We start from the raw sequence: 23,628 nt of genomic DNA, 5'->3' as shown, positions 1-23,628 counted from the left end.
TCCTACGTCTCTCCCTCAGGTAAGCGCTTTATCCCGACACTGAAGTAGTCTCGAAGGGTTTTATAACATCAGCTCATTCACCTATTCACACTCACATTCACAAACCAATGGGACTGAGCTGCCATGCAAGGCGCTAGTCGACCACTGGTGTTGTGGCGGTTTTGAATGAAGTGAGACGGAGTCATGTTGAAGGGTTTTTGTATGTTGCTGATAGCCCTAAGCATAACAATTACAGAGTCTCTGAGAAAAACCTTGGTAAGTGTTATCAGTACAATAGTGTCTGGCCTGCTTAGGGCAGTTTGACCATAACTGACCAGGAGAGATTCTGTAATCACATATCAACTGGGAGCAACTTAGGGTTCAGTGTCTTGCCCAGTTTAGGACCTGCCTTTTATCCTCTAGCCCTGGGGTGGTCACCTGGGTCCTTTCTGTGTGGAGTTTGCATGTTCTCCCCGTGCTGTGTGGGTTTCCTCTGTGTACTCCAGCTTCCTCCCACAATCCAAAAATATGACTGTAAGGTTGATTGGGGTCTCATAGGCCCATAGGAGTGAATGGTTGTTTGTCTGTGTTGCCCTGGGTGTACCGCCGCCCAGTAACCAATGAGAGCCGGAGACCCCCGCGACCCTGTAAAACAGGAGCAAGTGGATGGATGGATGGATGGATGCACTTGAGGGACAGAGCTGCAAGTTGGGTTCTTTGTCATTGTTTGTTGAAATCACATGGTTGGGTTTGTTTGGTGTAAGAACTCAGTGGGTGAGGGCTGAGCTCATTCCTTTCCATCAACCTGTGTTGAGCTGCTGAGAAGCTTTGTTTGTAAGTTTATATCATTTATTTCATATATTTGTTCATGTTTATGAATATGCTGTGTATAGATGTTTATGTATCTTTCTCTGTGCACTTATGTTTAGTTTCACAGAGCTTCTGGGTCACATTGTCAGAAAACTGAAAGACAAAGATGTCAACAGTTAAAACTTCTACGTCGGAGTCTTTATTCAACTCTTTCAAGTACCTGAAAATCTGTTTAGCTATCTGTCACAAAGTTCATCTTTACAGACGGAGGGGACAGAATAACAGGTGGTATCAAACCCTCAACCTCTCGATCAGGAGACAACACCTCTACCACTACTACCTGAGCCCAGTCTTCAGCTATGTTCTCTTCCTCCACCTTATAGATCCAGCATGATGACCAGTTCGTAGAGAAAAGCAGCGATCAGACCCCCGATCATGGGCCCTACCACAGGGATCCACCACCAGTTGTTCCCAGCGCTGCATGGAAAAGAAAAATAGCATGTTCAAATGTCAGTGTAAAACGCTGGAGCTGTTACGTGATCCTTTAACTGCATCGAATGCATCTGTGTGGTGAATGTGACAATATATAACTGCCGCTCAGGCTCACATGTAAACATAGTATCAATATAGGCTCGTATTTAAAAACACTAGAACACAATTCAATGATCAAACCATTTTCTGGTGTTATGCTGCTTCAGGTTTAAACTGCTATGGAAAATTCTTTGAATAATTTCCTTATTATTATATTTTATATTATTATTATTATGGATATTATTATATTAAATTGACATATTCTAGCCTAAAATGAGATAAGTTAATTAATTCAGTCGTTTACGTTTCAGCACTGAACATAGAAAAACACCTTCACTTCACGCAGAAGGAATTAAAACCTCTCTTTTTGTTGTCACAGTCTGTATGCTTATCCCTTTGGCCAAATTGCGTGAACCTACTTAACATATCACAAGTATGATCTCACCTGCTGCAAGTACAAAAACTCATGCCTGTATTAGTCATTTGGAATATTTCAATGGCCTGTTGATCTTTTAAATTGACAGCGGCCTGAGAACAAAAACGAGAGTGGCTTACCTGAACACCGACGTCCCCCATCCCGCAACAGCGGAGAAGAGTCGTGGTCCCAGGTCTCTGGCAGGATTCAGCGTGCTTTCACAGTCCATTCCCAATGACTGAGATATGGTCTCCATGACCAAAGCAATGGTTAGAAGAACCTTCCAAAAGCTCAGGGCTCCAAAGATTCTTCGATCCGTGACGAGGACGAGCATAATCCAAAAAGCTGTGCCCACCACCTTGAGTAGTTCAAATGTTTTTTTTTTTTAAAAAAAAAGGATTATTATTTTTTTAGATGTCTACTGAAAAACCAAAATGGCAGAAGTTTGAAATATGCATATTTTACGGGACACAAAGAAAAAAAAAATAAATAAATAAATCATCTGATTCAGATTATTAACTCGTCAAATATGCAAACTTCGCTCAAGCTGTAAACAAAAGTTTGTTGTTAAAGACCAATCAGAATCATCTTGTCGTATAAACCTGCCAATGAAATGTCCCAAAGGTTTATAAAAGCCTTCGTATGGTCTATCAGCAGGTACCTTTTTTAACAACAATTTGAGAGAGGAAATAGGTCAAGGGTCAACTAGGGCTGTTCTTAATATTAAAAAAAGACAATAAATTGTACTTTAGTCCCATCTGGCAGACTTTGGAGTATTTGGAGCAAACTGCTGCTCAGTGGGCCACTTCCGGCCTTCTTCATGAATTAAGTTATTTCACGTATTTTACAAAGAAGTATAGCTTTTACGGGCCTTCAGGCAAAATGCACATGAGACGTACTATAGGCTAAAAGAGGCCCTGATTTAAGCAATAACACCATGACTAATTTTACAAGAATTTGGGTGTATTATGGTAAGGTTGGAAACAACATACCTTTACACTTTGTGTCCACAAAGTTCCTCTTTGAGTAATAAATCTTAAGGCTCTGGAGGTACCCAAGTTGATACTAACGGGATGTGTACATCTTTTGGGGCAATGAGAATGTTAACACCAGTGTTGGGAACATTACTTTAAAAAAGTAATTAGTTATAGTTACTCACTACTTGTTCCAAAAAGTAACTGCGTTAGTAACTGAATTACTCTATAATAAAAGTAACTCATTACCAAGGAAAGTAACCATTTGCGTTACTGTTAAAAAAAAAAAAGTTGCTCTATGTCAAAGAATTCACATTTTTTAGATGCGTGTGTCGTGAGGTGCTTCATTAAATTTGAGTTGCTTACAACGGATGTGGACAAAGTCTTTACTCCTGGATATAATGAACACTTCACATGCACGTTCTTGCCTTTGACCACAATTAATATAAAGTAGTGTTTGTATCGCCACCTTAAAAATGACAACTTTTCATCAGACTGCTCAACGCTCGCCATCTCTGCTGCTTCATCCAATCTGCAGTGTGTGTGTGTGTGTGTGTGTGTGTGTGTCTGTGTGTGTGTGTGTGTGTGTGTGTGTGTGTGTGTGCTGGCACATGTGTAAAAACACTGGCTCTGATTGGCTACCATGAAACATGACGTTGCCTTAGCCAATCATAATCGCTCACCTTGTTTTTAACCCACCTCCTCACTACATTGTGTCAGAAGCCGGGGATGCTTTTGGATCACAGTTTATTCAATCAATGCATGTAACGCACCGCATTTAACGTTCAGTAACGATAACTGCGTTGTAACGGCGTAAAAAGTAATTAGTTAGATTACCTCGTTACTGAAAAACAAACACTGTTCCATAACGCCGTTATTTTAAACGCCGTTATTCCAAACACTGGTTGACAGTGATTCTGAGACTTGAGAAACCTTGAATGATTTCAGATGTAATACTTGTTTTCCACAAGTCTGTGTATTACTGTGCCTGTTGGGAGGTGACAGGCTCACACTCCTGTCTTAAGTTTCCATTTGATTGATAGACTGTTTTCCCCTTATGTTGGTACCCAGAACTGAGTTAATTCCTTATATGGTGATGAGCTAAGGTTAAAGACATACCCCAAAGATAAATACCTCCCCTTTCCTGCTACGAGGTCAGAGTTTGCAATGATCCGGCCAGCAGCTCTCTGCAGGTCACATTTTTGTTTCTTGTTTAGGACTTTTCCTTGTATTAATAAACTGCCTATTATTTACAAGTCACTGGTCCCGAAGGCTTTTTCCACACCACCTCTTTTTGTCATCACCATCCACACCACAAGAAACAACACTGAGGTTTTTTTTTCCTTACTAACTGTAGTGTAAGAAATCAATTTGCTAGAAAGTTATGACAATCTCTGACTAATGCTGCAAGTGGCCCCAGTGTGGGACTCCAAAGCACTTAATAGAGGGGTGGTCACAAAGCTCACCTGACAATATAAGCCGTCCAGGATCGACAGGGGTCTTATTGGATAGGAGGCAAAAAATCGACTTGATACAAGCTTTCCGCAGGTGGGCAAGGACCAGATGAAAGCCATTAATGCATCTGTATGGATGATAAAGGCACATCTGCATTAGCGCACATGGGAAAGCCCCCCTGAAAACGTGTAACACTCTCAACATTTACCGTAATATATGCCATAGAATAGAGCAGCGCCTAAGAAAGCACCAATGAACTGAGCAATGACGTAGAATAGAAAGTTCTTCCACTTCAGTCTTCCCACACAGGCCATAGCCAGAGAAACAGCAGGGTTCGCATGACATCCTGACAGAGTTCAGACACACAGGCACAGGGGGTTAAATTCAACTAATAACACATCAATGACAACAAAAGTAAAATACCATATTGTGTCATGTATTTTCAGATATTATTGTGTTTACTTTGTTCTTTAAGTTTTAGTTTAGCCAAACCTTTTCCTTGAGTTTTATTCATAATTTTTGTCCAGTATTTATTTCTCCTCATATTTTAGTTCTTTGACGAGTTTAATAAAGGCAGTGGCTATCCGTACAGTTGCCGTATCAATATACCGACATTCTATCTATACGCAGTGCCCCTCATTGGCCAGTTTAGGTCACGTGACTTAGACAAAATAAAACCAAAAACCTAACCCTAAACTTAACCCTCACCCTAAAAATTGTTGCGATATAGGGTTATAACCTAACCTTAACCCTAAGACGCGTACGTGTACTTCGGTAAACAACCGCGGGGGTTGTCCATATGGCAACCGTACGAATAGATCATTAATCAATCATTTTAGTTGACTAAAACAACATCTATTTGTAACATTTAGATTTAACATTTAGATTTAACATTTACATTTAACATTTACATTTTACATTTTACATTTTACATTTTACATTTTACATTTTACATTTTCATTTACATTTACATTTACCATTTACATAACATTTTACGAGAAAAGTAAATATCACAAATATTGCTGTAAATCTGGTCAAAATTAACAAAAAAAAATTCCCATACATATTTTTAAATGTGGTTTGTTCCTAAATATTGCAAAAAGTTGCTGTTTATTTTAATATGTGCAACTTTTCAGACGGCGCCCCATACAAAGCCTCCCTAAAAATCTTAGGTGGAGTATGCACATAAACTAAATAGATGTTCTAAAAGCCCTTTCAAGTAGATGTGAGTATAGTTTTTGGTGCTTACCTGAAATTCCTCTGACCACGCACCCAGCCACCCAAAGGCTCAGGTTGGATCCGATGACCAACATCAGAGAGTTTATTTCCTCGTTTAGACACAATTCAGTCAGGGTACGTCGAACCACAGCCCCACAGCCAAACAACTATGGACACATGAAGGATAGCACACTCAGTGACCAAGCAGCAACAGTGATTAAAAAAAAAAAAAAAAAAAAAAAAAAAAAACATAAATTAAAAAAAGCAAAAGTTTAACTTACAGTCAAGACGAAAGTTGCTAGCATTTCTGCCAGGCATTCCCTGACTAGTGGTTTTGTGACAGATTTCATAATGAAGTCCTTGGTTTTCCTTGATGTTCTCCTACGATTTCCTGCCATTGCATCAATGAGTGTGCATATGAGAGTGAATTTTCTTCTTCTTCTGTGTAGTTTTACGGCGGTTGGCAACCAAGGCAAGCTGAGTGAATATCTGCGACTGATCACTGTATATAGAAAGTGTTGGTATATTGATACGGCAACCGTACAGATAACCACTGCCCTGTATATATGATCAAAGTCATGTTTTGTCAGACGGGTTCTCTAACGTATCATGACGTCAGAGAAGTTCTCCAGTCTAATGTATAATGACTTTCATCTTTATTCCCATCATTGTTTATTAACCCTTTAAAGCACCTTTAAAAAAATGACTTTTTCAGCTTATATAAGATGGTACCCCTCATAAAATTGTCATAAAACTGTCAAATATATATTTTTTTCCCTCTTTTAATTTCAGATCTGTTCAACAACTTCAGACCTAACCATAAATATAAAATTGTTATAAAAATATTTTTAAAATGTTTTTTTTTTTATCACTCTTTTGTCCTAAAAACACATTTTTTCAAAAAATAAGGTGCAAAGTGAAATATTTGGTATGCATTTAATACATCCTTGAGTAGGCCAATAATTGATAGAAACATTGATTTTGAAACATTGACTTTTAGAGCGATGAGCATTTATTGAGGAAAAAAAAAACATTATTTGAGCTTAGGTACCAAAACAGTACTGTTCAAAAAGTGTAATAAAAATTTCATATAGGCCTATAAATAAAGGGGTAAAACAAATATGTGATTTCACTGTCAAAGCAGATGCAGGTCCATGCCTTTACTTGAAAAGTGTATCTATTTCTGTGTGTAAATGGATCAGTTTGTGTCAATCCAGTGTCTTTTTGACTTTTTACCTCTCAAGTATTTTGGAAGTTAGACAGTGCAGTGCACAATGCATCCTTCGCTCCCCCTTGAATCACCCCATCGGAGGCTGGGATACAATGCATCTGAAATACAGTAACATGAGTTTATTTTTTTGCATTGTTGTCTTTTCAATTAAAATGATGTATTGATCTCAACCATTATAATTTTGTTTATTTATTTCGTTTATGCTTTTTACAGTTGAAAAGAATGTCTGTCTCGAGGATATTCTTGCTTTCTTCATTGGATGTGACAGCAGCCCAACCCTGGGTTTCTCTCCAAAACCAAGCCCGCCACTTTTTAAGTGACACAACACAGCATTTTGGATAGGATGTTGCTTCTGGTCCGGACCCCAAACCTGGCTATAGTTCTGGCACTTCCTGTGCGCATGCGCAGTAAGACGAATGCCGGTAGTTCCATCACTGCCGGACCCGTCTCCTTCTAGCTATAGTTCCATCCGTTTTATTTTAGCACTAACCATAACCCTATTTACCAGGGTAGGAATGTGAACTGAACCTGACTGTTATCCCGGTAGTGCTTACTGCGCATGTACACAGGAAGTTCTGAAACTATAGTCCGATTTGTCAGAGGTCCGGGTCCCGTTAAGTGGTTTCAATCCTATTTCCACGGCCGCACTCAGTTCATCCAGCTCAAATCGTTTAAATCAACCCCCTCCCCCGTCACTACAGGTGCGCCCCAGGGCTCACTCCTGGGGCCCCTACTCCATTATTTATCTCCATCCCCTATAGGCAATATCGTTCGTAAATGTGGTATTCCTTTTCACTGTTACGCGGATGACACCCAGCTCTACCTCACCAGTAAACCATCTTCTACCCCACCCGCACCCCCCATCCCTTACCGACTGTATAACAGAAGTTAAATCATAATCTCCTAAAACTCACCAGTGACAAAACAGAGGTTCAAATAAGATGTATTATTATGTCCTTATCCGAAATTTTTCAACCTTGAGGTATGACCCCATGTGGGGTCGCCTGAAATTTAATTTTGGTCTTGGGACCTGAAATGTCTATTAATTGATAAAAATAAATAAACTACTGATTAAATTAAATTTCTTGCCACATATCTTCCCTCTTTCTCTCTGTAGTGTGTGAAGTTCCATGTGTTTATATATCTTCCTTTTTTCATTTTTTTTTTTTTTATTGTGCTGTTTTATTTTTTTTTTTCATTTTATTTATCTGCTGCTGAAACTGTACAAATGTCCCCTTTAGGGGACTAATAAAGGTTATCTTTGTCTTTATCTTTATTTATTTTCAATATATGTTTTCATATTTCTAATTTTGTAATCTTTTTGTTTATCAAAACCAAACACACAATCTAAAACAACTGTATTCTAGTATCTCAAATATAAATGCAGTTCAATAAAATGCAGTCACTTTGTGCACTAATCCTGGCTACTCTGTTTGTTACACAGTATAACAAACAACGTGATCAAAAGAAGTCATTGGGGTCACAAGAAATTTGTGTTATCAAAAAGGGGTCACGATCCATAAAAAGTTGAAAACCACTGTGACTGTCCTAATGCAACAGTAACAAGGGATTATTCAGCTAGTTATGTGGTTTAAGCATTTTGGCTTTTTTTTATTATTATTTATTCAATGTGGGTTGTTTGTTATTGTTTAAAACAAACTCAGAAAATGACAGAAATATTTGTCTAGTATTGGATATTAATTGATACATTTGATGATGTTTCTCTGGTTGGGCAGTCATCGCTCTGACGAGTCTAATTTGCCCCGTGATTTTGACTTATTGATATTGAATATAACATAAAATGTGTTTAATATAAAACAAATAAACATAGTATGATTGTGCAAACGTATGTTTAAAAAAATGTCACTTCACAATGATACAGCACAGCGTCATGTCCAGTATCAATATACTGTGCATGTAGAGTATGTTTATTTAATTGGTGCTTTGGTCCCCATATGTAGTTATACACTTTTGTAATGATACAACATCAAATATAGTGTTGGGGTTTTTATTATTGATTGATAATTGAAATTATATTAAAATTCCTGAAGTGTCAAACTCATTTTATCCCAGGGATTAATCCAAGCATTTTATAAAGGAAATAAGCATTTTACCACCACAAGTTGTACCTATATATTGACATTAATCAATGTAAATGACTGCTTATAGATAAAAAAGAAATAGCTTAAAGCAAAACTGTGGTAAACAAACATTTAAATCATTGCTATTTAGAGTTTTACTTAATCATCCCTGTTTTCCCAGTAATTATTTCTTTCAAATTAGCATATTTCAATACTTGGATGGGTCAAAAATGAACTGCAGGCCTTAAATAGCTCAGTTCCAAACATCTATAACAACATTCATTACACTTTATAAATGTATAGATACAGTTGTTTACATATTAAAGTGTTATAAAGAGGGTATGTGGTCCCTGAGCTAAAACAAGTTTAACAGTACATTAAGTCCAGTGGTCAACATTATGTCATGTACGGTAAATGTTCATTTTGTCATCTAACAAGCCTAGACTTGCACTTTGGATTATTAATTAATCACTTGAGAATGTGTTGAGGAACATTGCATCAACCATGTTAACTGAATCTGATTACGTAAAGCTTGGCAGCCACTCAGAACTTAAAAACCCATTCACAAAGTACACAGTGACCTGTGCTTTAGTTCAGGGGTTCTCAGCTTGTCTCACCCTGGGACCCACGTTTTGTCACGGTCATTAAATCCCGACCCACTTTTTTTTTGTAGAATTCAACCAAACAAATTTAGTTTTTCAAAAATAGCAGTTGAAAACAAGATCTTCAGGGTTCTCACGGATCCTTAAAAAGTCTTAAAAGGCATTAAATTAATGAATCTCAAAATAAGGCCTTTATTGTCAATAAAATGACTTAAATCAATGTTTCAAAAGTCTTAAATTGTAACACATAAGTATGAATTTATGATTGTATTTAGTTTTTTTTGTTTTAGTTTTTTTTTTAAAATAAGATTTTTCTTAATGGCTTTCCTTAATAGTTTTTATTTTTTGTATTTTTGTTGTTCTTTTATACATTTCAGGCTACTTTTTTGTGTCATCTTCTGTGTTTTTGGAGTAATTTTGATTATTTTAGTCATTTATATATATATATATATATTTTACTGGCATTTTTGCACGCCTGCACTAGACACTGGAAAAAAGTGACCCTAACCTATGTAATTGATGTGGCGCTTTTTCCCCCTAATTGTGTTTACTGTGAAGATAGTCTGACATTTAAATTCAAATGGCATTAAAACGTCTTGAATTTGATTTGATTGATGCTGTAGGAACCATAAAAACATATATATATATATATATATATATATACTGTATATATATTCCTGTCCTGCAGCAACATGCATTTCACAGCATTCCTGTCAATAGAAAAGTTTCTTTCAAAATAAAAGACAAGTCCAACATGAGAGACATTAAGTACTTATTTATTTTTGACAAGCTGTCCGCGACCCACCCAGTACAGGTCTGTGACCCACTTTTGCGTACCGACCCACCAGTTGAGAATCACTGCTTTAGTTGAAAAAAGCTATTCAAAGTATAGACATCTGTAGCTCTGCAGAAAGACGGGGATTCTTACACGACGTGCACCATCTGCTGACCCCGTTCTGTGAGGATTTTATGAGGTTAACCACCTAACATTAACAGTTAAGCATGGAACATGGGTTATAAGGGGATTTTCAGTTTTATCTTTAATTGTGTATTATTCACTTCAAATTAGTTTAAACTAAATTAATACAACATACATAATTTCATAAACTTATAATATTCATAATTGATGTGAAGTAACTCTTGACTATGATTTTTAATTCATCGTATCTTGTTTCCTGCGAGCATGTGTCAAACTCAAGGACCGGTGACCCAATCGGGCCCTTCAGGGCATTGGATTCGGCCCGTTAGAGAAAGTGAAAATGACAGAGAAAGCATTAATCATTGTGTAAATACCAAATAATTCAGGTGTAAATTGTTGTCAAAAGAATGATAAATATTTCCATCCATCCATTTTCAGACCCACTTATTCCTGCTTGTCAGGGTCGCGGGGGTCTGCCGGTGCCAATCTCCGGCTCTCATTGGGCGCTGGGCGGGGGTACACCCTGGACTGGGCGCCAGTCCATCGCAGGGCTATACAGACAGGCAACCACTCACTTTTAAATATTTCCAAAATCATGTAATTTTCCTCAATTTATTCCACAAAATCTCCCCAAATTACATAAAAATTGGTCCAAAAATAAATAAATCAAAGGACATTTAAGTGTCTATCACTTATTTATTATAGATATTGTTGATGCCTTCCATACTTTATGTCTAATTTCTAACTGGAAGTGCAAACTTGGGCCATCAATGTTGAAATAGTTCATTTTTGGTCTGTATTTGGCCCTTGAACCAAAATGAGTTTGACACCCCTGATGTAGGGCCTTAACTCCCAGAGTGGAGACATGAATATTCCTATAGGGAGTTTGCATGTTCTCACCACATTTTTCCTGGGCACCAGTTTCCTCCCTGTGAAAACATGTGTTTGGTTAGTGTGAGTGAATGGTGAGTTAATGATATATTGTCAACGTCAGTCGTTTCGTCTTCTTTCTTCTTCTTAATAATTAATAATATATATGTCCCTTCAATAAGTCATCCTATATCCAATAAGCATTTACATATACAGTAAGCTAACATTCTAACAATACTTAACCTTTGCTTCTAAAAATCAGGGTCCACAATCTGACAATACTGTTGGTTGCTGATTCTGTTACAGACTGTACATTATTCAGTCACAAATATCTTGAAATTAACTGACATTTCTTTTATTTTCACTGTATTTAACGTTATAAATTATACAGATGCTTAGAAAAGCCAAATCTGGCCGTGCAGCGCTTTCAAAATAAAACACCACTAGAGGGCGCCAGGGAACTGTTCATTATCCCGATTTGATTATGAATGAAATTCGGCTAAAGTTGGATTTAATCACTGTTCTGAATCGTAAAAAATGACCAAAGTATAAAGAGTGAAGTGACAGACACGTCCATCTCAGTTTAGGCTCAGATTAAGCTTCAGTTCCTGTTTTTCACACTACAGTGAGTACCCGCCCTTTTTTTTGGAGCTCTTATCCAATCACACATCTCATTTCAGATTTTTGATAGAGTTTAAAAAATAACAAAGGTAGGAAGGAAAAGCATGACGGCGCCTAAACTGCCGCATTAGTAACCAGTGATCTGCTGTTTATGGGGGATACTTTTCTTTATATTTCCGCAGTCTTAACTGGTTGCAGTGGGTAAAATGAGGAGATCTGTTGGGATGGACTTTGAGAATGAGCGGTGAGTTCCGTACGGCACGTAAACAAGTAAACAAAGGTTCGTGACCTTCATTATACGAGCACGTTTATGAATGTATACGGTTTCCCCGTTAAACGGCGACAATGTTCTATCAGCAACCTCACTGAATTATGATCTGCTTTAGATTTTATGATATAATGCGCGTTTTATACATTTATAGACACAGTTAAATCAAATATATCTTCTGTTAAAACACTACTGCTTTACTACAGCGGACCATGTTTAATTTAACATCAGAAATGGCAGTTTTTGAAAGTGAAAGGACGATATATATATATATATATATATATATATATATATATATATATATATATATATATATATATATATAGAAAACATTTTTACAGATAATTCAAATGTAGTTTTGATAATGATAATGAACAAAAAAGGATTGTTTTAGCCAGCAGCAACCAACGCCCAAGTTTTGACATATTATTTAACAAAAGGGAACATCTACAATATGAAGCCCTGGGGTAATATTTGGATTTCATTTGAGGTAAATTTGCTCTTTAAGAGTAAAACAAATTAAAAAAAAAACAAAAAACAAAAAAAAAACACACACACGTGTTTATGGTAACATGCATGCATGCAGACCACCACTGGATAATTGAATGTGCTGGGAAAAATAAAAGCTAACATGCTGACATAACACTTTATTCAAAGGTATTTTTGAATGCTAAGTAAATTTAGACATAAATTCTGAAGACGTGGCACCTTCAATTGTAACAAGAAAACTGAATGAAAAAATGTGGGTGGAAGATAATAAGTGTTACTTCATCCCACTCCCCATCAAACAGTTATGTTATCTACAGTATTTATCTTAATACATATCATGTCATTAGCCATGTTGGCTACAAATGTAAACATGTATGTTGACATTACAAAAGCTTTTTCTGCTCGAAATAAACCAATAAATAAATTGTACCATCTGTATTGAATGTTTAATTACAAAGAACTTGGGAAAATTTGCCATAAATGTTATATCCTATACTCAGGTAAGATAAAGGAAAATCTTTATTATCATTTAATTATAGCTAAGATTTTTTTTAGGTCAAGCGAAATGTAATAAAGTCCTATCTTTGCTCTGTCATTTCACTAAATTATTATTATTTTACAAAATGTAATACCTCTCATTTCATTTGAAATATTGAAACAATTAGAAATGTTTGTCTGAGCCACGTGTGCATATGGTTTCTGTGGGAGAGAGGGAGGAGTCCTCTTTACTTTGCATGTGGAAGGGTTAGTTTACTTTTTTATGTTTTCTTCACAAACTCTGTTGGACTCTCTGGATCCATATCGGCGTCTCTAAGAGTTAGTATTTTCAACTTCTTTTTAAAAGATGGCTAACAAGGATGATTCTGTGGACCGGCTCTGCAATGCCTCTGCCAGAGGAGACCTATCTGAGGTGTTATCTCTGCTACAAAGTGGAGTAGATGTCAATGGGTACAATAGGTTCAACAGAACTCCTCTACAAGTAGGTATTAAACCTTTTCCTACACATATTTCCTCATCTCACAGGTCATTTTTAGCCTTTTGTGCTGTTGGCCATGCAGCTTGAGTTTACTTCCTTTTTTGGAAGTGTGTGTGTGTGTGTTTGTTACTCAGCAGGATTAGAGGCCTGATCACACTTTATCAGAATTATTGTCTTGATTGTTGCTGTTTTTCATCAGTCATCCGATCAGATATTTATTGATTCAGTATCCGAATGTGGATGTTTGTACAGAGATCATGAGTTTGGATTATATATACTGTAGCACATTCATGTAAAAGAGAAATAAACTAACATAAAGATATACCGTATACTATCTAGCGATATAATTTCTCAATAATATAAAACAGTTTTTTTAATTATGAATAAATGTCTTTTTCCTGCATATATAAATACAATTTGATCACTCAGCAAGCCATAATAAATGTACCAATAGATCATCACCTGCATAGTTTTTACACACAAGTTTGAGAAAGTTGTTAATTCAAAAAAAAAGAATATCATTGAAAATCCACTTGTACATAGAGGAAAAATAGCTCTTGTGATGCCACATGGAGTCTTTTAAGGTGCTGCAGGGTCACATGATGGTGGTGGACCATCAAAATGGTGCCTTGAGTTTCCCAATGATTGCAGAATAACATGTTTCTGCATGAATATAGCCAGTAGCTGAATTTTTTTAAATCTGAACAAAGTCCCTGTGTTTGTGAGATTTGCCTATACTTGTTTTAGATTTTTTTTTTCTTTTTTTCTGCTGAATTTTGAGCCTTTATGCCTTGAATGTGTGGATTTCACAACATATTTAGGATTATACTATTAGATTAGATTAGGTTGATAAGCATAATATGTGATTGTATTTTTTTCAATTGTATATAGTCAATATTTTGTTATATATACAGTATATATATATGCCAACTCTGAGCATTTAAAGAAGTGTGAGGATGGTTTCTTTTAGGCTGTGAATCACTTTCACTTTCATTCTATATCGGCAACTGTTTTTGTTCATAATCTTCAGCTACAACGTGTTTTTTGTGTAATAATAGGTAAAAAAAAAAGAAAAGTAAGTCTTTGTCTTTTTTTTCCTAGAAATAAGTGTGTTCTTGTGTTAAATCAGATGCTGGAAGGTTCAAAGCATTCACCTCGAATTCATGTTGATGCTATTTATAAAATAATCTATATTATTAAAAACATTTACTAATAATGAAATCGCACAGCTAATATAATTTAATATTTCGTTGAAAACGGCACGTATGTATCATATTATTTCTAAAAGGTATAGCCTATATACCCGCTTATAGGCGCAAACCATGCAGACGCAGAGTGTCATTTATTCATAACCGAGGCTGAACTGTAAAACAAACAAACAAAAAAGGCCGTGAAGTTACAAGTAGGCTTTTATATCTTAGTTAACGTCACCATAACACCCCCCAAAATGGAAAAATGCATTAAATCATTCAAAAAAAAGCCCCGTAGCGCACATTTTAGGAACCCTGTGGCCTAAAGTTTATAGGCCTATATTATATATAAACTAAAACCATCAACAAAAACTCACATTTCAACCATTAACTAACCTTAAACATTTAAATATTCATGTGACAGCGCAGAATGAGTGTCAATGGCGTTAGTAATTATCGATAGTTACCATATTATTATAATTATTATGGTAGATCTTACGCACAAGCAGTAATATCAGAGAATCAGGCCGTTACACACATTTATTTGTGTGTGTGTGTGTGTGTGTAGGTGGTGAAGTTGGGGAGCATTTCCGTGGTGAAGGCCCTGCTGGACGCCGGTGCTGACCCTAACGTACGTGATCCGGTCCGTAACCTCACCGTGATGCACGACATGGCGCGCGGCGGACACGACGACACGCTGCAGATTCTGCTGGCTTACGGAGCTGACGTCAACGCCCGGGACGATGAAGGAAACCTGCCCCTGCATCTGGCCACCATGGAGGGCCACCTTAAGGTGGTCCAGCTGTTGATCGGAATCACTGACGGACTCTGAGGCCGTGGTGCGTCGGACACATTGAACTTAAGTAAGTGTTGGCCACGGGTGTAAAAATACTGATATATACATACTCAAGTAGAATTACTGTTACTTGATTGAAATTGTGCTAAAGTACAAATAAGTCAGACAAAAAATTCTCAAGTACAAGAGGAAAGTACAGCTCAGTTAAATAACTTAGGTAAAGTTAGAAAGATATTCACAGATTCAGCTTTTCCGGACCAATAACTCATCAACGGAACATTGTTTTTACAAAACCGATGCCTCGTTGCAATCACAGCAAGGTGGACTGCAAACTACAATCGGATTTTCCTCAAAACAAGCATTTTTTTTATACTTATTTAATGAAAAAAAAATCACTAACATTTTATAAAAACATATTTATTAAAACTAAGTGTTGTAGTATAATCATGAAGTGTTAATCTATGTGTGCTGTGAGTTTGATGACACTACAACATGTTATAGTACAGTTATTGCATATTTTAGTACTTATTTAATGGAGAAAAAAATCACTAAAATTACATGAATGCACTTTTTTTAAAACGTAAAAAGTGTTGTAGTATAACCAAGAGAAGTTAATCGATGTGTGCTGAGTATGATGACACTACCACTTTCTGTGTTAAGTTATTGTTTTTATTTATTTATTTTCCGGTGGTGTAGTTTACAGTCCACCTTGCTGTGATTGCAACGAGGCATTGTTTTCTAAAAACAATGTCCCGTTGATGAGTTATTGGTCCGGAAAAGCTGAATCTGTGAATATCTTTCTAACTTCACCTAACTAGTTAAATAGTACTAAAAATAAAAGTTATAGTTACATTCACAAAAAAAGTACATAAAAGCAACTCAATTACAGTAACGTGAGTACTTGTAATCAGTGACTTTGACCTCTGGTATTACCTCACATTAGCTGTTTCCTGTTATTTTAAAGTAAAAATTATTCTGAAAGCCTCATAGCTCACTTAATTAATATTGATCAAATCCATAAATTCACAATTACTCTTACTTATACTATAGTTTTTGTCCATTTTTGCAAAGAGTTAATGCAGGGATCTATTTGCATGCACTTACTTGCAACTGAATTCTAACCAGAGCCCAGAGCAGATACACGTGTGTGACGTGGAGCTGAGAGCCCGCCCTTTGGGGCCCTGTGGGGGCGTCTCACATGTGGTTGGCAGGAAGATCAGGAATAAGTAGCCATATATGGATTTATTGGGGAATTGTGCCGTGACGTCACAGCAGTGTAAGGTTTTGATTGGCTATTGAGTGAGGAAGGCGTCCGCAGGCCTAAAACGTTGGTTGCTCTCGTTCACTAAGCAGCATTTCTTTGGAAACGTGTAGAATATATAACAAGGCACGTGGATGTCATATACAACGATCAAAAGAACAATAGTTATATAGCATATTAACGTCAAAACCACAAGTTCAATCTATACACAGAGGAACAAAATAGAGACAAAAACACACAAATGACGAAACATAAAATAAAAACAAACAATACATACATAAGGGCTTTTAAAGGGGATAATTCAATGGAACAGTAGAATTCAAATTTAAAGATTTAAAGAGGGCTATGGTTTTTCTGTCAGTGCAAATTCTTCAATCATGTTGCTTTATTATTATTGCATTAAAATGAGGTTTGATTTTTTTTTTTTGAGTATCTTGCTTTGTGTATAAAAAATTGTCCAAGTATAATAATATTGTTGATAAGGAAGTTCATGGTGTGACTTCAGTGTTTTGAGCACAAACTAGTTTTAATGAAGTGAAATTATAATTATTTCAGCACATTTGTTTTAAAAAATGTTTTCAAAAAACAATTGTGTTAACGGTGTTGCTAAATACTAATGTGATTGTCACTTTTCTTTTACAGTCTTGAGTCGGTGAATGAAGCAAAATGGAGTTTTTCCTGCCTCTCAGCTTTTCAATGTTGCTGCTATCTTTATGTTTTATTCATTAGTGCCAAGAACTATTAAATGAAGTAGCCTACATGCGGGCCTACTAACTTCACCCAACCATACACAAAAAACAAGTGTTTTACATTGAAACATTTTACATTTGGATCTTAAAATTTACATTAGCTGGAAAAGTGGCTGATTTATTGTGATATACAATATTGGATTATTTAATAATATTACACGGTTGCCCCTAAAAACAGAATTAAATGTTTGTTTACCTTTCTCTTGAAATGAATGCAATTGCAAGATTTATTCCTTACTAAAGAGCATTTTAGTTCTCACATGAAAAGTAAACTTGTTAAAAATTTCCGTTTTCCACATTCAAGGCCTTTCTTTATCAGGGTCAAGAATGGATAAACAAACATTTAAAAATTGGTTGATTTTCAATTTTTGTTTCTAAAACCAAAAAACAGAAATACCAGAAGACAAAAAAAAAACCGCAGATTTTTATGGTGAGATCAGAAGTTTTTCTTTTCAAAATAAGAGCACATATGGTGCCAAAATATATGAATTATCTCTGCTTTGCTTATCTGCTTTCAAGGCGAAAAAAAATGTGAAACTACTGTGAGAGTTATCAGATGACACAATAAAAGAGATTGAAGAATCATAATGACTTTCTTCATTTTCCTCAGTATATGAGATTTAAATGATGCCATTGTTGTTCCACTCATGAACACAACTTAAATTATATGAGACTGCTGAATCATTGTTTTTGCATTGCTGAGAAACTAAAGTTGTAACAGGTAAGTGTCCTTGTGCTGTTTAATAAACCGATATGAAAGTATTTTTGGTTGTTATTGGATCCCTGAAATGATCAACTCTGCTTCAAGGTAATTCTATAGCCAGTTCAGAAAAGTAAAAATAAAATAAAAAACATGAAATTGATACAAGCATCAGATAAATAAAGTCTTTCGTTGTACTTAACTCAGTGCCCAGGACACCTGTCTACTATTTATTGATCTTCCTTATTTACAGGCAAATCATCAATACGTTTAAATGTATAAGAAAGCAACATTTTAAAACACACTGTGCTCTAATCCCCAAAAAATTATAATTCCATTTAACTTTACGACTTCTATCAGAATAAAATACATAAAACATTGATAAAAAGGTTGCCAAAAATACAACCACTATGTGCCTATAGTCCTACAAATATGATGTGCAGAGTTGTTTTTCTTTTTAAACATTAATTTTAAAACTAAAAAGCTTGTGTTCATTTAGTTTAACACCAATGGTAAGGAGTTCCATGTCTCTATTGCTCTTACTGTACATTTTAGGAAACTGGTGTTTACTTTTGGTAGTGAAAACCTATGGGGTGCCAAGTGTAAAAATTTAGTATAAAAGTTGTAGCTAACACATTTTCATTATTTATCTCACTTTTCTCATATTTAGCACATTCTCCTAATTTAAATGTTGTGTTAAATCCCATTTAACATTTAACTGCTCCCCAGGCGCCACAAAATGGCTGCCCACTGCTCCTCAGGGATGGGTTAAATGCAGAGGACAAATTCCATTAATGTTACATTACATGGCCAATTAAAGGCGAAAGCCCCGACTTAATCTTTAATCTTAACCACATATATAGAGGTTAAAAAAAAACATTAAATCGAAATATTTAAATCTAAATGGTATATGTTATATCTAAATGTTAAATCTAAATGTAAATATTACATGTTAAATCTAAATGTTTAAATCTAAATGTTATATATCATATCTAAATGCTAAATCTTATATCTAAATATTAAATATACATGTTTAAATCTAAATGTAAATACATGTTAAATCTAAATGTAAATACATGTTAAATCTAAATGTTATATATCATATCTAAATGCTTAATCTTATATTTAAATGTTAAATCTAAATATTAAATCTCAATGTTAAATATTAAATCTAAAAGTTTAAATCTAAATGTTCAATCTAAATCTAAAAATTTAAATCTAAATATTGAACCTAAATGTTTTGCACATATGCTAATTGACCCTGCCCCTTGTAACCCCAACCAATACACAAGCAGAGACACACACAGCCGCTCCCACCCACCTCTTCACCGATACATGCCTGGGTGATATGTATGGCTGGTTCTCTCCCGGCAGCGGAGATCGAGCGATGTTATATATAAATATATAACATTTCGATTTAACATATAATATTTACATTTAGATTTAAACATTTAGATTTAACATACTGTATACCATTTAGATTTAAATATTTAAATTTTTTCCTTTTTTTTTTAACCTCTGTATATGTGGTTAAATGTAGGAAAATGTGCTAAACATGAGAAAAGTGAGATAAATAATGAAAATGTGTTAGCTACAACTATTATACAAATTTTTTACACTTGGCACCCCATAAAAAACATCTAGTAAATGTTTTCTGTTGTACTTTTTAAATCATGCAAAGAACATTGAATTGCCTCAAGTATGAAATGTACTACAACAATAAATGTGCCTTGCCGAGAGTTGTATTGATATGATTCTAAATGCAGTCTTAGTTTCTTGTACTGGTTAATAGGTGTTTTAAATGGAAAACATTTCCATAATGAGCCTTTTCACACTCTGGAAGTGCGCATGAGCGACCGGCGATGGGTCATAGGTCAAGAGGGATACAAATGTAAACAACGCTGTTTGTACGATGCACTGAGATTTTCAGCAGACTTTTCGTAGCTATTGGTAAGTGATTAGAGTTAGTGTTCGAGAGTCCTCTGTATATTTTTGAGTTTTTTTATTGAGATTTTCTTCATACATATATAGCCAGTTCGAGGTTGTAAGCCAGGTAATTTGAGCTACAGGAGTGTTTTTCTCGATTGTTTCTGTTACTTGTAAGTACTGTAAAAAAATATATATTTTTATTCATATTGAATGTTTGGGTTAGGTTGTTGTATGTCCTGAGCTTGTCATTTTTGAAGAGGTCTTGGAGATGAGTGATTCCACTTTCTTCCCATGTCTTCAGATAGAGCAGTATTTTTCTATTTCTAAAGTCGGGGTTGTGCCAGATTGGAGACAACATGCTAGTTTTTAATTGAATATTCGTTATGTCCAGGGCTTTTCACCACACAGTCAGGGTGGAGGCAGTCAGTGGGTTTTTTAAAGCAGTTGTGACGTTTAAGGTTCGTAGTGATAAAGGGAGATCAGAGAGTTTAACATGTTTGCAGTCTAATTGTTCTATTTCGAGCCAAGTGTTGTAGTATTCTTTTGGTTTTAGCCATTCTGTTAAATAAAACATTTGGTTTTCTAAGTAATAATGCATGAAATTAGGGGCTTCTAAACCACCCTCGCTTTTATTTTTTTGTAGGGTTGAAAGGCTTATTTTAGGTTTTTTTATTCCTCGCATAGAATTTTGTAATTTCAGAATCTAATCTTTGGAACCATTGTGTTGGTAAAGTATAAAGTTAAAGTATTTTCTGATTCTGATTAAGTGAAACAGCACTGATCAGCTGATTCATGTTTACAAAATTTGACTAACCTTGGTCACTGTTGAAATGTCAGGCAAAACCAGAATTTTCAGCTCGTGTGCAGCATAAGCTTTAACAGCTAACTCAGTCTTTCTGCCTTTTGGAGACTCATGCCATGTTTGCGCAAAACATCTTTTAAGGAATCAACGCTCCAACTGCAAAAATAATCAAAATCTCTGTCAGACTCGCTTCCTACACCTTCAGCCATGACGAGTTTGTCCCTCTTGACCTTTGACCTAATGCAAAAGAACTGAACCATAACGAGAGTACGAAAAGGCTTATTGTACAGACAGGCATCCAATGATAATCAGTCATACACATGTTTAATCCTCTAGAGCCAATTTAACAGTTTCAACAGCATTAAGGAAATAGCAACATAAAGGTCTTTGGCGTAGTAAAACTGTAATTACCACTGTCAAATGGATGGTCTGCTAGTTCCACCCAGTATTAGGTCATGTGAGCGTGGTAATCTTCCTCTGTCACTGTATCTCTCAGAGGGCAGAGCAATGATCTCTATAACAGGAAATAGACAGTGTCAAGACAAAAACCCATTTCAAAAACTAGAATGTTCCGACTGTTCATTTATTAGTTTTGTGACAATGTAAAGCAGGACAGTTTTCTTCATACACCACCTGTGTTCTTCAGAACATGTACAGTGACTCAGCGCATCAGTAATCAAATAAAGCTCTGACTGCCTTGTTTGTTCAGAGCTTTTCATTCAGCAGTGGATTCCAAACCCTCCTCCTCCTCCTCTTCCTCTTTTCAGATAAAGTCAAGTACACTGATGTCACTCGCCTGTATTAACACACACGTAGTTTTTCAGCCTCCAACAAACACAGATGAGCAGGATTATATATACACATATGAAGGTCACTATACGTATGTATTCACAATGTTGGATTTTTTTTTTTGTCATGCCAGCTAATAACGGGGGATTGAATAATCACGTCCTGCATTCACTGACACATCAACATGCCAACTGTTGACAGGTGACGACGACAATATGGTTCAGCACCTGCATATTGTGCTTTTACACTGAACTGCTTGTTCTGGCTGCTACACACTTTCAACTTTAGATTGAGGTTTCAAGCTGGAGGAAAGAATGTGAGCCAAAAAAAAAAAAACCCAAAAAAAAAAAACATTTGCAAGAATGTGCAACATATTTAATACCTGCAATTACATGGTTACAGCTGTATAATTGATTATTGTGACCAAAATACGCAAAAAAAAAAAAAAGAGGATCTTTATTAATAAACACCCATCCAATTGAATTATTTTTTCTTTATACAGTCAAGACACATCACAGAAGCACAGCCCTTAAATTGAGCCGTTCTGTGCGATTTAACCTTCCTTTAAAATAAATTTTATATTAGGGTAATCTAAACATAATCTATAATAAATTAAGCAGCACGCGCGCACACACACACAATGGTTCAAATGGAAAAATAGCATGAGGGTAATAAAGACAATAATAAAATAATGGATTAAGATTGATTCATACAGCCTCACAACTCAAGTGATATTATCCAGTTTTATCTGTAGTTTGTTGAAAGGTCATCATCAACCCTTTACTAAAGTTACTAAATAAACCCAGTGTTGGTCCCAGTATGGTACAAAGTGTTAAACATGCTCCCTTTAAATGAATGGGTTAGACATCTCACTGTTGAACTAAAAATAGAAGAAAAGCATCTCTGCCACAGATGCTACGGAAGTTTAAAAATAAAAGCCTGCACTGATACACCAGTAACAGAGTAATGCTATATGATGGACAGTAAGCTATATGCTGTTCTGTTCCCCTTAGTGACTAAAATCACACAAAAATAGTGACTCCTGTCTGAGAATACAATCTGAAGCAGCTCACAAACTTCCTGTGGTTAAGTAGTGGAAAGGTCAACCTAGTTTTCCTTTCCTCACGTCTGTCTTGTTGGCAAACACTGAGCCCTTATATTGACTTTTAAAAAAAAATTAAAATAAATCACAAAGCACATATTTTAGGAATTGACCAGTTTCCTTATTTTCAGGGAATATTTATACAAAAGGAAAACTGAAGGTGATTGTACCAAAGGGAGGCCAATAAAAAGATCCTTAAGTCTGTAGTAGTGATTATGATCTGTGTACAACAGCAGATTATTGTATTATTGTATCAGACGTGAGTCACATACTTACATCTGGAAGCTCGTCTACAGGAGATTTTCTGTTCCCCACTGTGTTAAGGTATGCCTTTACGTCACCAGTCCAAAAACCACAATTTGCAGCGTGTTGCTGAAATCCAGGAATTTTTTTCGCCCCCAGATTTCTATCAAGAACTTGTTTTAACAAGGGGTCCTCAATAACTATGACTGTGAACTTGAGTGCAGGTATCATAGATATAAATTGCAGATAATAAAAAAATGTCACTAAACCATAATCAGCTAAGCCTCATCCATTCCCAGTAAACGTCACTGAACCCTTTTCTGTCCACACTCTGTTTTTGTCTTCTGTCCTGCTTCTTTATTTATTATTTATTCTATCTTCATCAAACGCTTCAATCCATGACTCCTTTCCCAGATGCAATCCTGTCCAGCAGGCCAGCTGAGGAAACCTTACACACACACGCGCGCAAACGTAAATATATACAAACACACACGCACGCACAAAGTTATCATTCTAAATCTTTTGCATGATTACTGCTTTTAGATCACAATCTTACAAATCCAGGATATATAAGTTAGCAAGATGGGACATGTGTTTTGTATATTTTTTGTGTGTGTGTACGTGTGTG

The 23,628-nt window shown here is 35.7% G+C and overlaps 2 protein-coding genes across 6 annotated transcripts; one reads left to right on the top strand and one right to left on the bottom strand.

Moving 5' to 3' along the window:
- Positions 1-960: 960 nt before the first annotated feature.
- LOC114462300 (aquaporin-9-like) lies at positions 961-21,969 on the bottom strand. Of its 4 annotated transcripts, none has more exons than XM_028445030.1 (10): positions 21,500-21,969; positions 21,278-21,380; positions 20,879-21,022; positions 6,619-6,711; positions 5,664-5,773; positions 5,414-5,549; positions 4,373-4,510; positions 4,176-4,291; positions 1,876-2,093; positions 961-1,266 (listed from the first exon to the last, which is right to left on the bottom strand). In XM_028445030.1, exons 5-10 carry the CDS (start codon positions 5,730-5,732, stop codon positions 1,167-1,169), a joined length of 777 nt encoding a protein of 258 aa, XP_028300831.1. In that variant the 5' UTR covers positions 5,733-5,773; positions 6,619-6,711; positions 20,879-21,022; positions 21,278-21,380; positions 21,500-21,969; the 3' UTR covers positions 961-1,166. The 4 variants fall into 4 exon arrangements, with proteins under 4 accessions (XP_028300831.1, XP_028300829.1, XP_028300832.1 ...); XM_028445028.1 differs by having other exon boundaries at positions 5,664-5,884; positions 21,500-21,968; XM_028445031.1 differs by lacking the exon at positions 6,619-6,711.
- cdkn2c (cyclin-dependent kinase inhibitor 2C (p18, inhibits CDK4)) lies at positions 11,815-17,736 on the top strand. 2 transcript variants are annotated; one of them, XM_028445034.1, is made up of 4 exons: positions 11,815-11,950; positions 13,308-13,442; positions 15,198-15,492; positions 17,329-17,736. In XM_028445034.1, the coding sequence occupies exons 2-3, from the start codon at positions 13,308-13,310 to the stop codon at positions 15,459-15,461; spliced, it is 399 nt and encodes a 132-aa protein (XP_028300835.1). In that variant the 5' UTR covers positions 11,815-11,950; the 3' UTR covers positions 15,462-15,492; positions 17,329-17,736. The 2 variants fall into 2 exon arrangements, with proteins under 2 accessions (XP_028300835.1, XP_028300836.1); XM_028445035.1 differs by having other exon boundaries at positions 11,888-11,986.
- Positions 21,970-23,628: the final 1,659 nt, after the last annotated feature.

Source organism: Gouania willdenowi, chromosome 4 (assembly GCF_900634775.1).
Source record: "Gouania willdenowi chromosome 4, fGouWil2.1, whole genome shotgun sequence".
NCBI classification, from domain to species: domain Eukaryota; kingdom Metazoa; phylum Chordata; class Actinopteri; order Blenniiformes; family Gobiesocidae; genus Gouania; species Gouania willdenowi.
Note: the sequence above shows the minus strand (reverse complement) of the source record. Positions and strands in the feature narration are given on the sequence as shown.

Excerpts from the sequence above, each read along its gene's own strand:
- LOC114462300 (XM_028445028.1), bottom strand. The coding sequence starts at position 5,780 with ATGGCAGGAAATCGTAGGAGAACATCAAGGAAAACCAAGGACTTCATT. Across the intron at positions 4,511-5,413 it reads CGTGGTCAGAGGAATTTCAG|GATGTCATGCGAACCCTGCT; the intron begins GTAAGCACCAAA and ends GAACTCTGTCAG. Across the intron at positions 4,292-4,372 it reads ATTCTATGGCATATATTACG|ATGCATTAATGGCTTTCATC; the intron begins GTAAATGTTGAG and ends TCATCCATACAG.
- cdkn2c (XM_028445034.1), top strand. The coding sequence starts at position 13,308 with ATGGCTAACAAGGATGATTCTGTGGACCGGCTCTGCAATGCCTCTGCC. Across the intron at positions 13,443-15,197 it reads TCAACAGAACTCCTCTACAA|GTGGTGAAGTTGGGGAGCAT; the intron begins GTAGGTATTAAA and ends GTGTGTGTGTAG.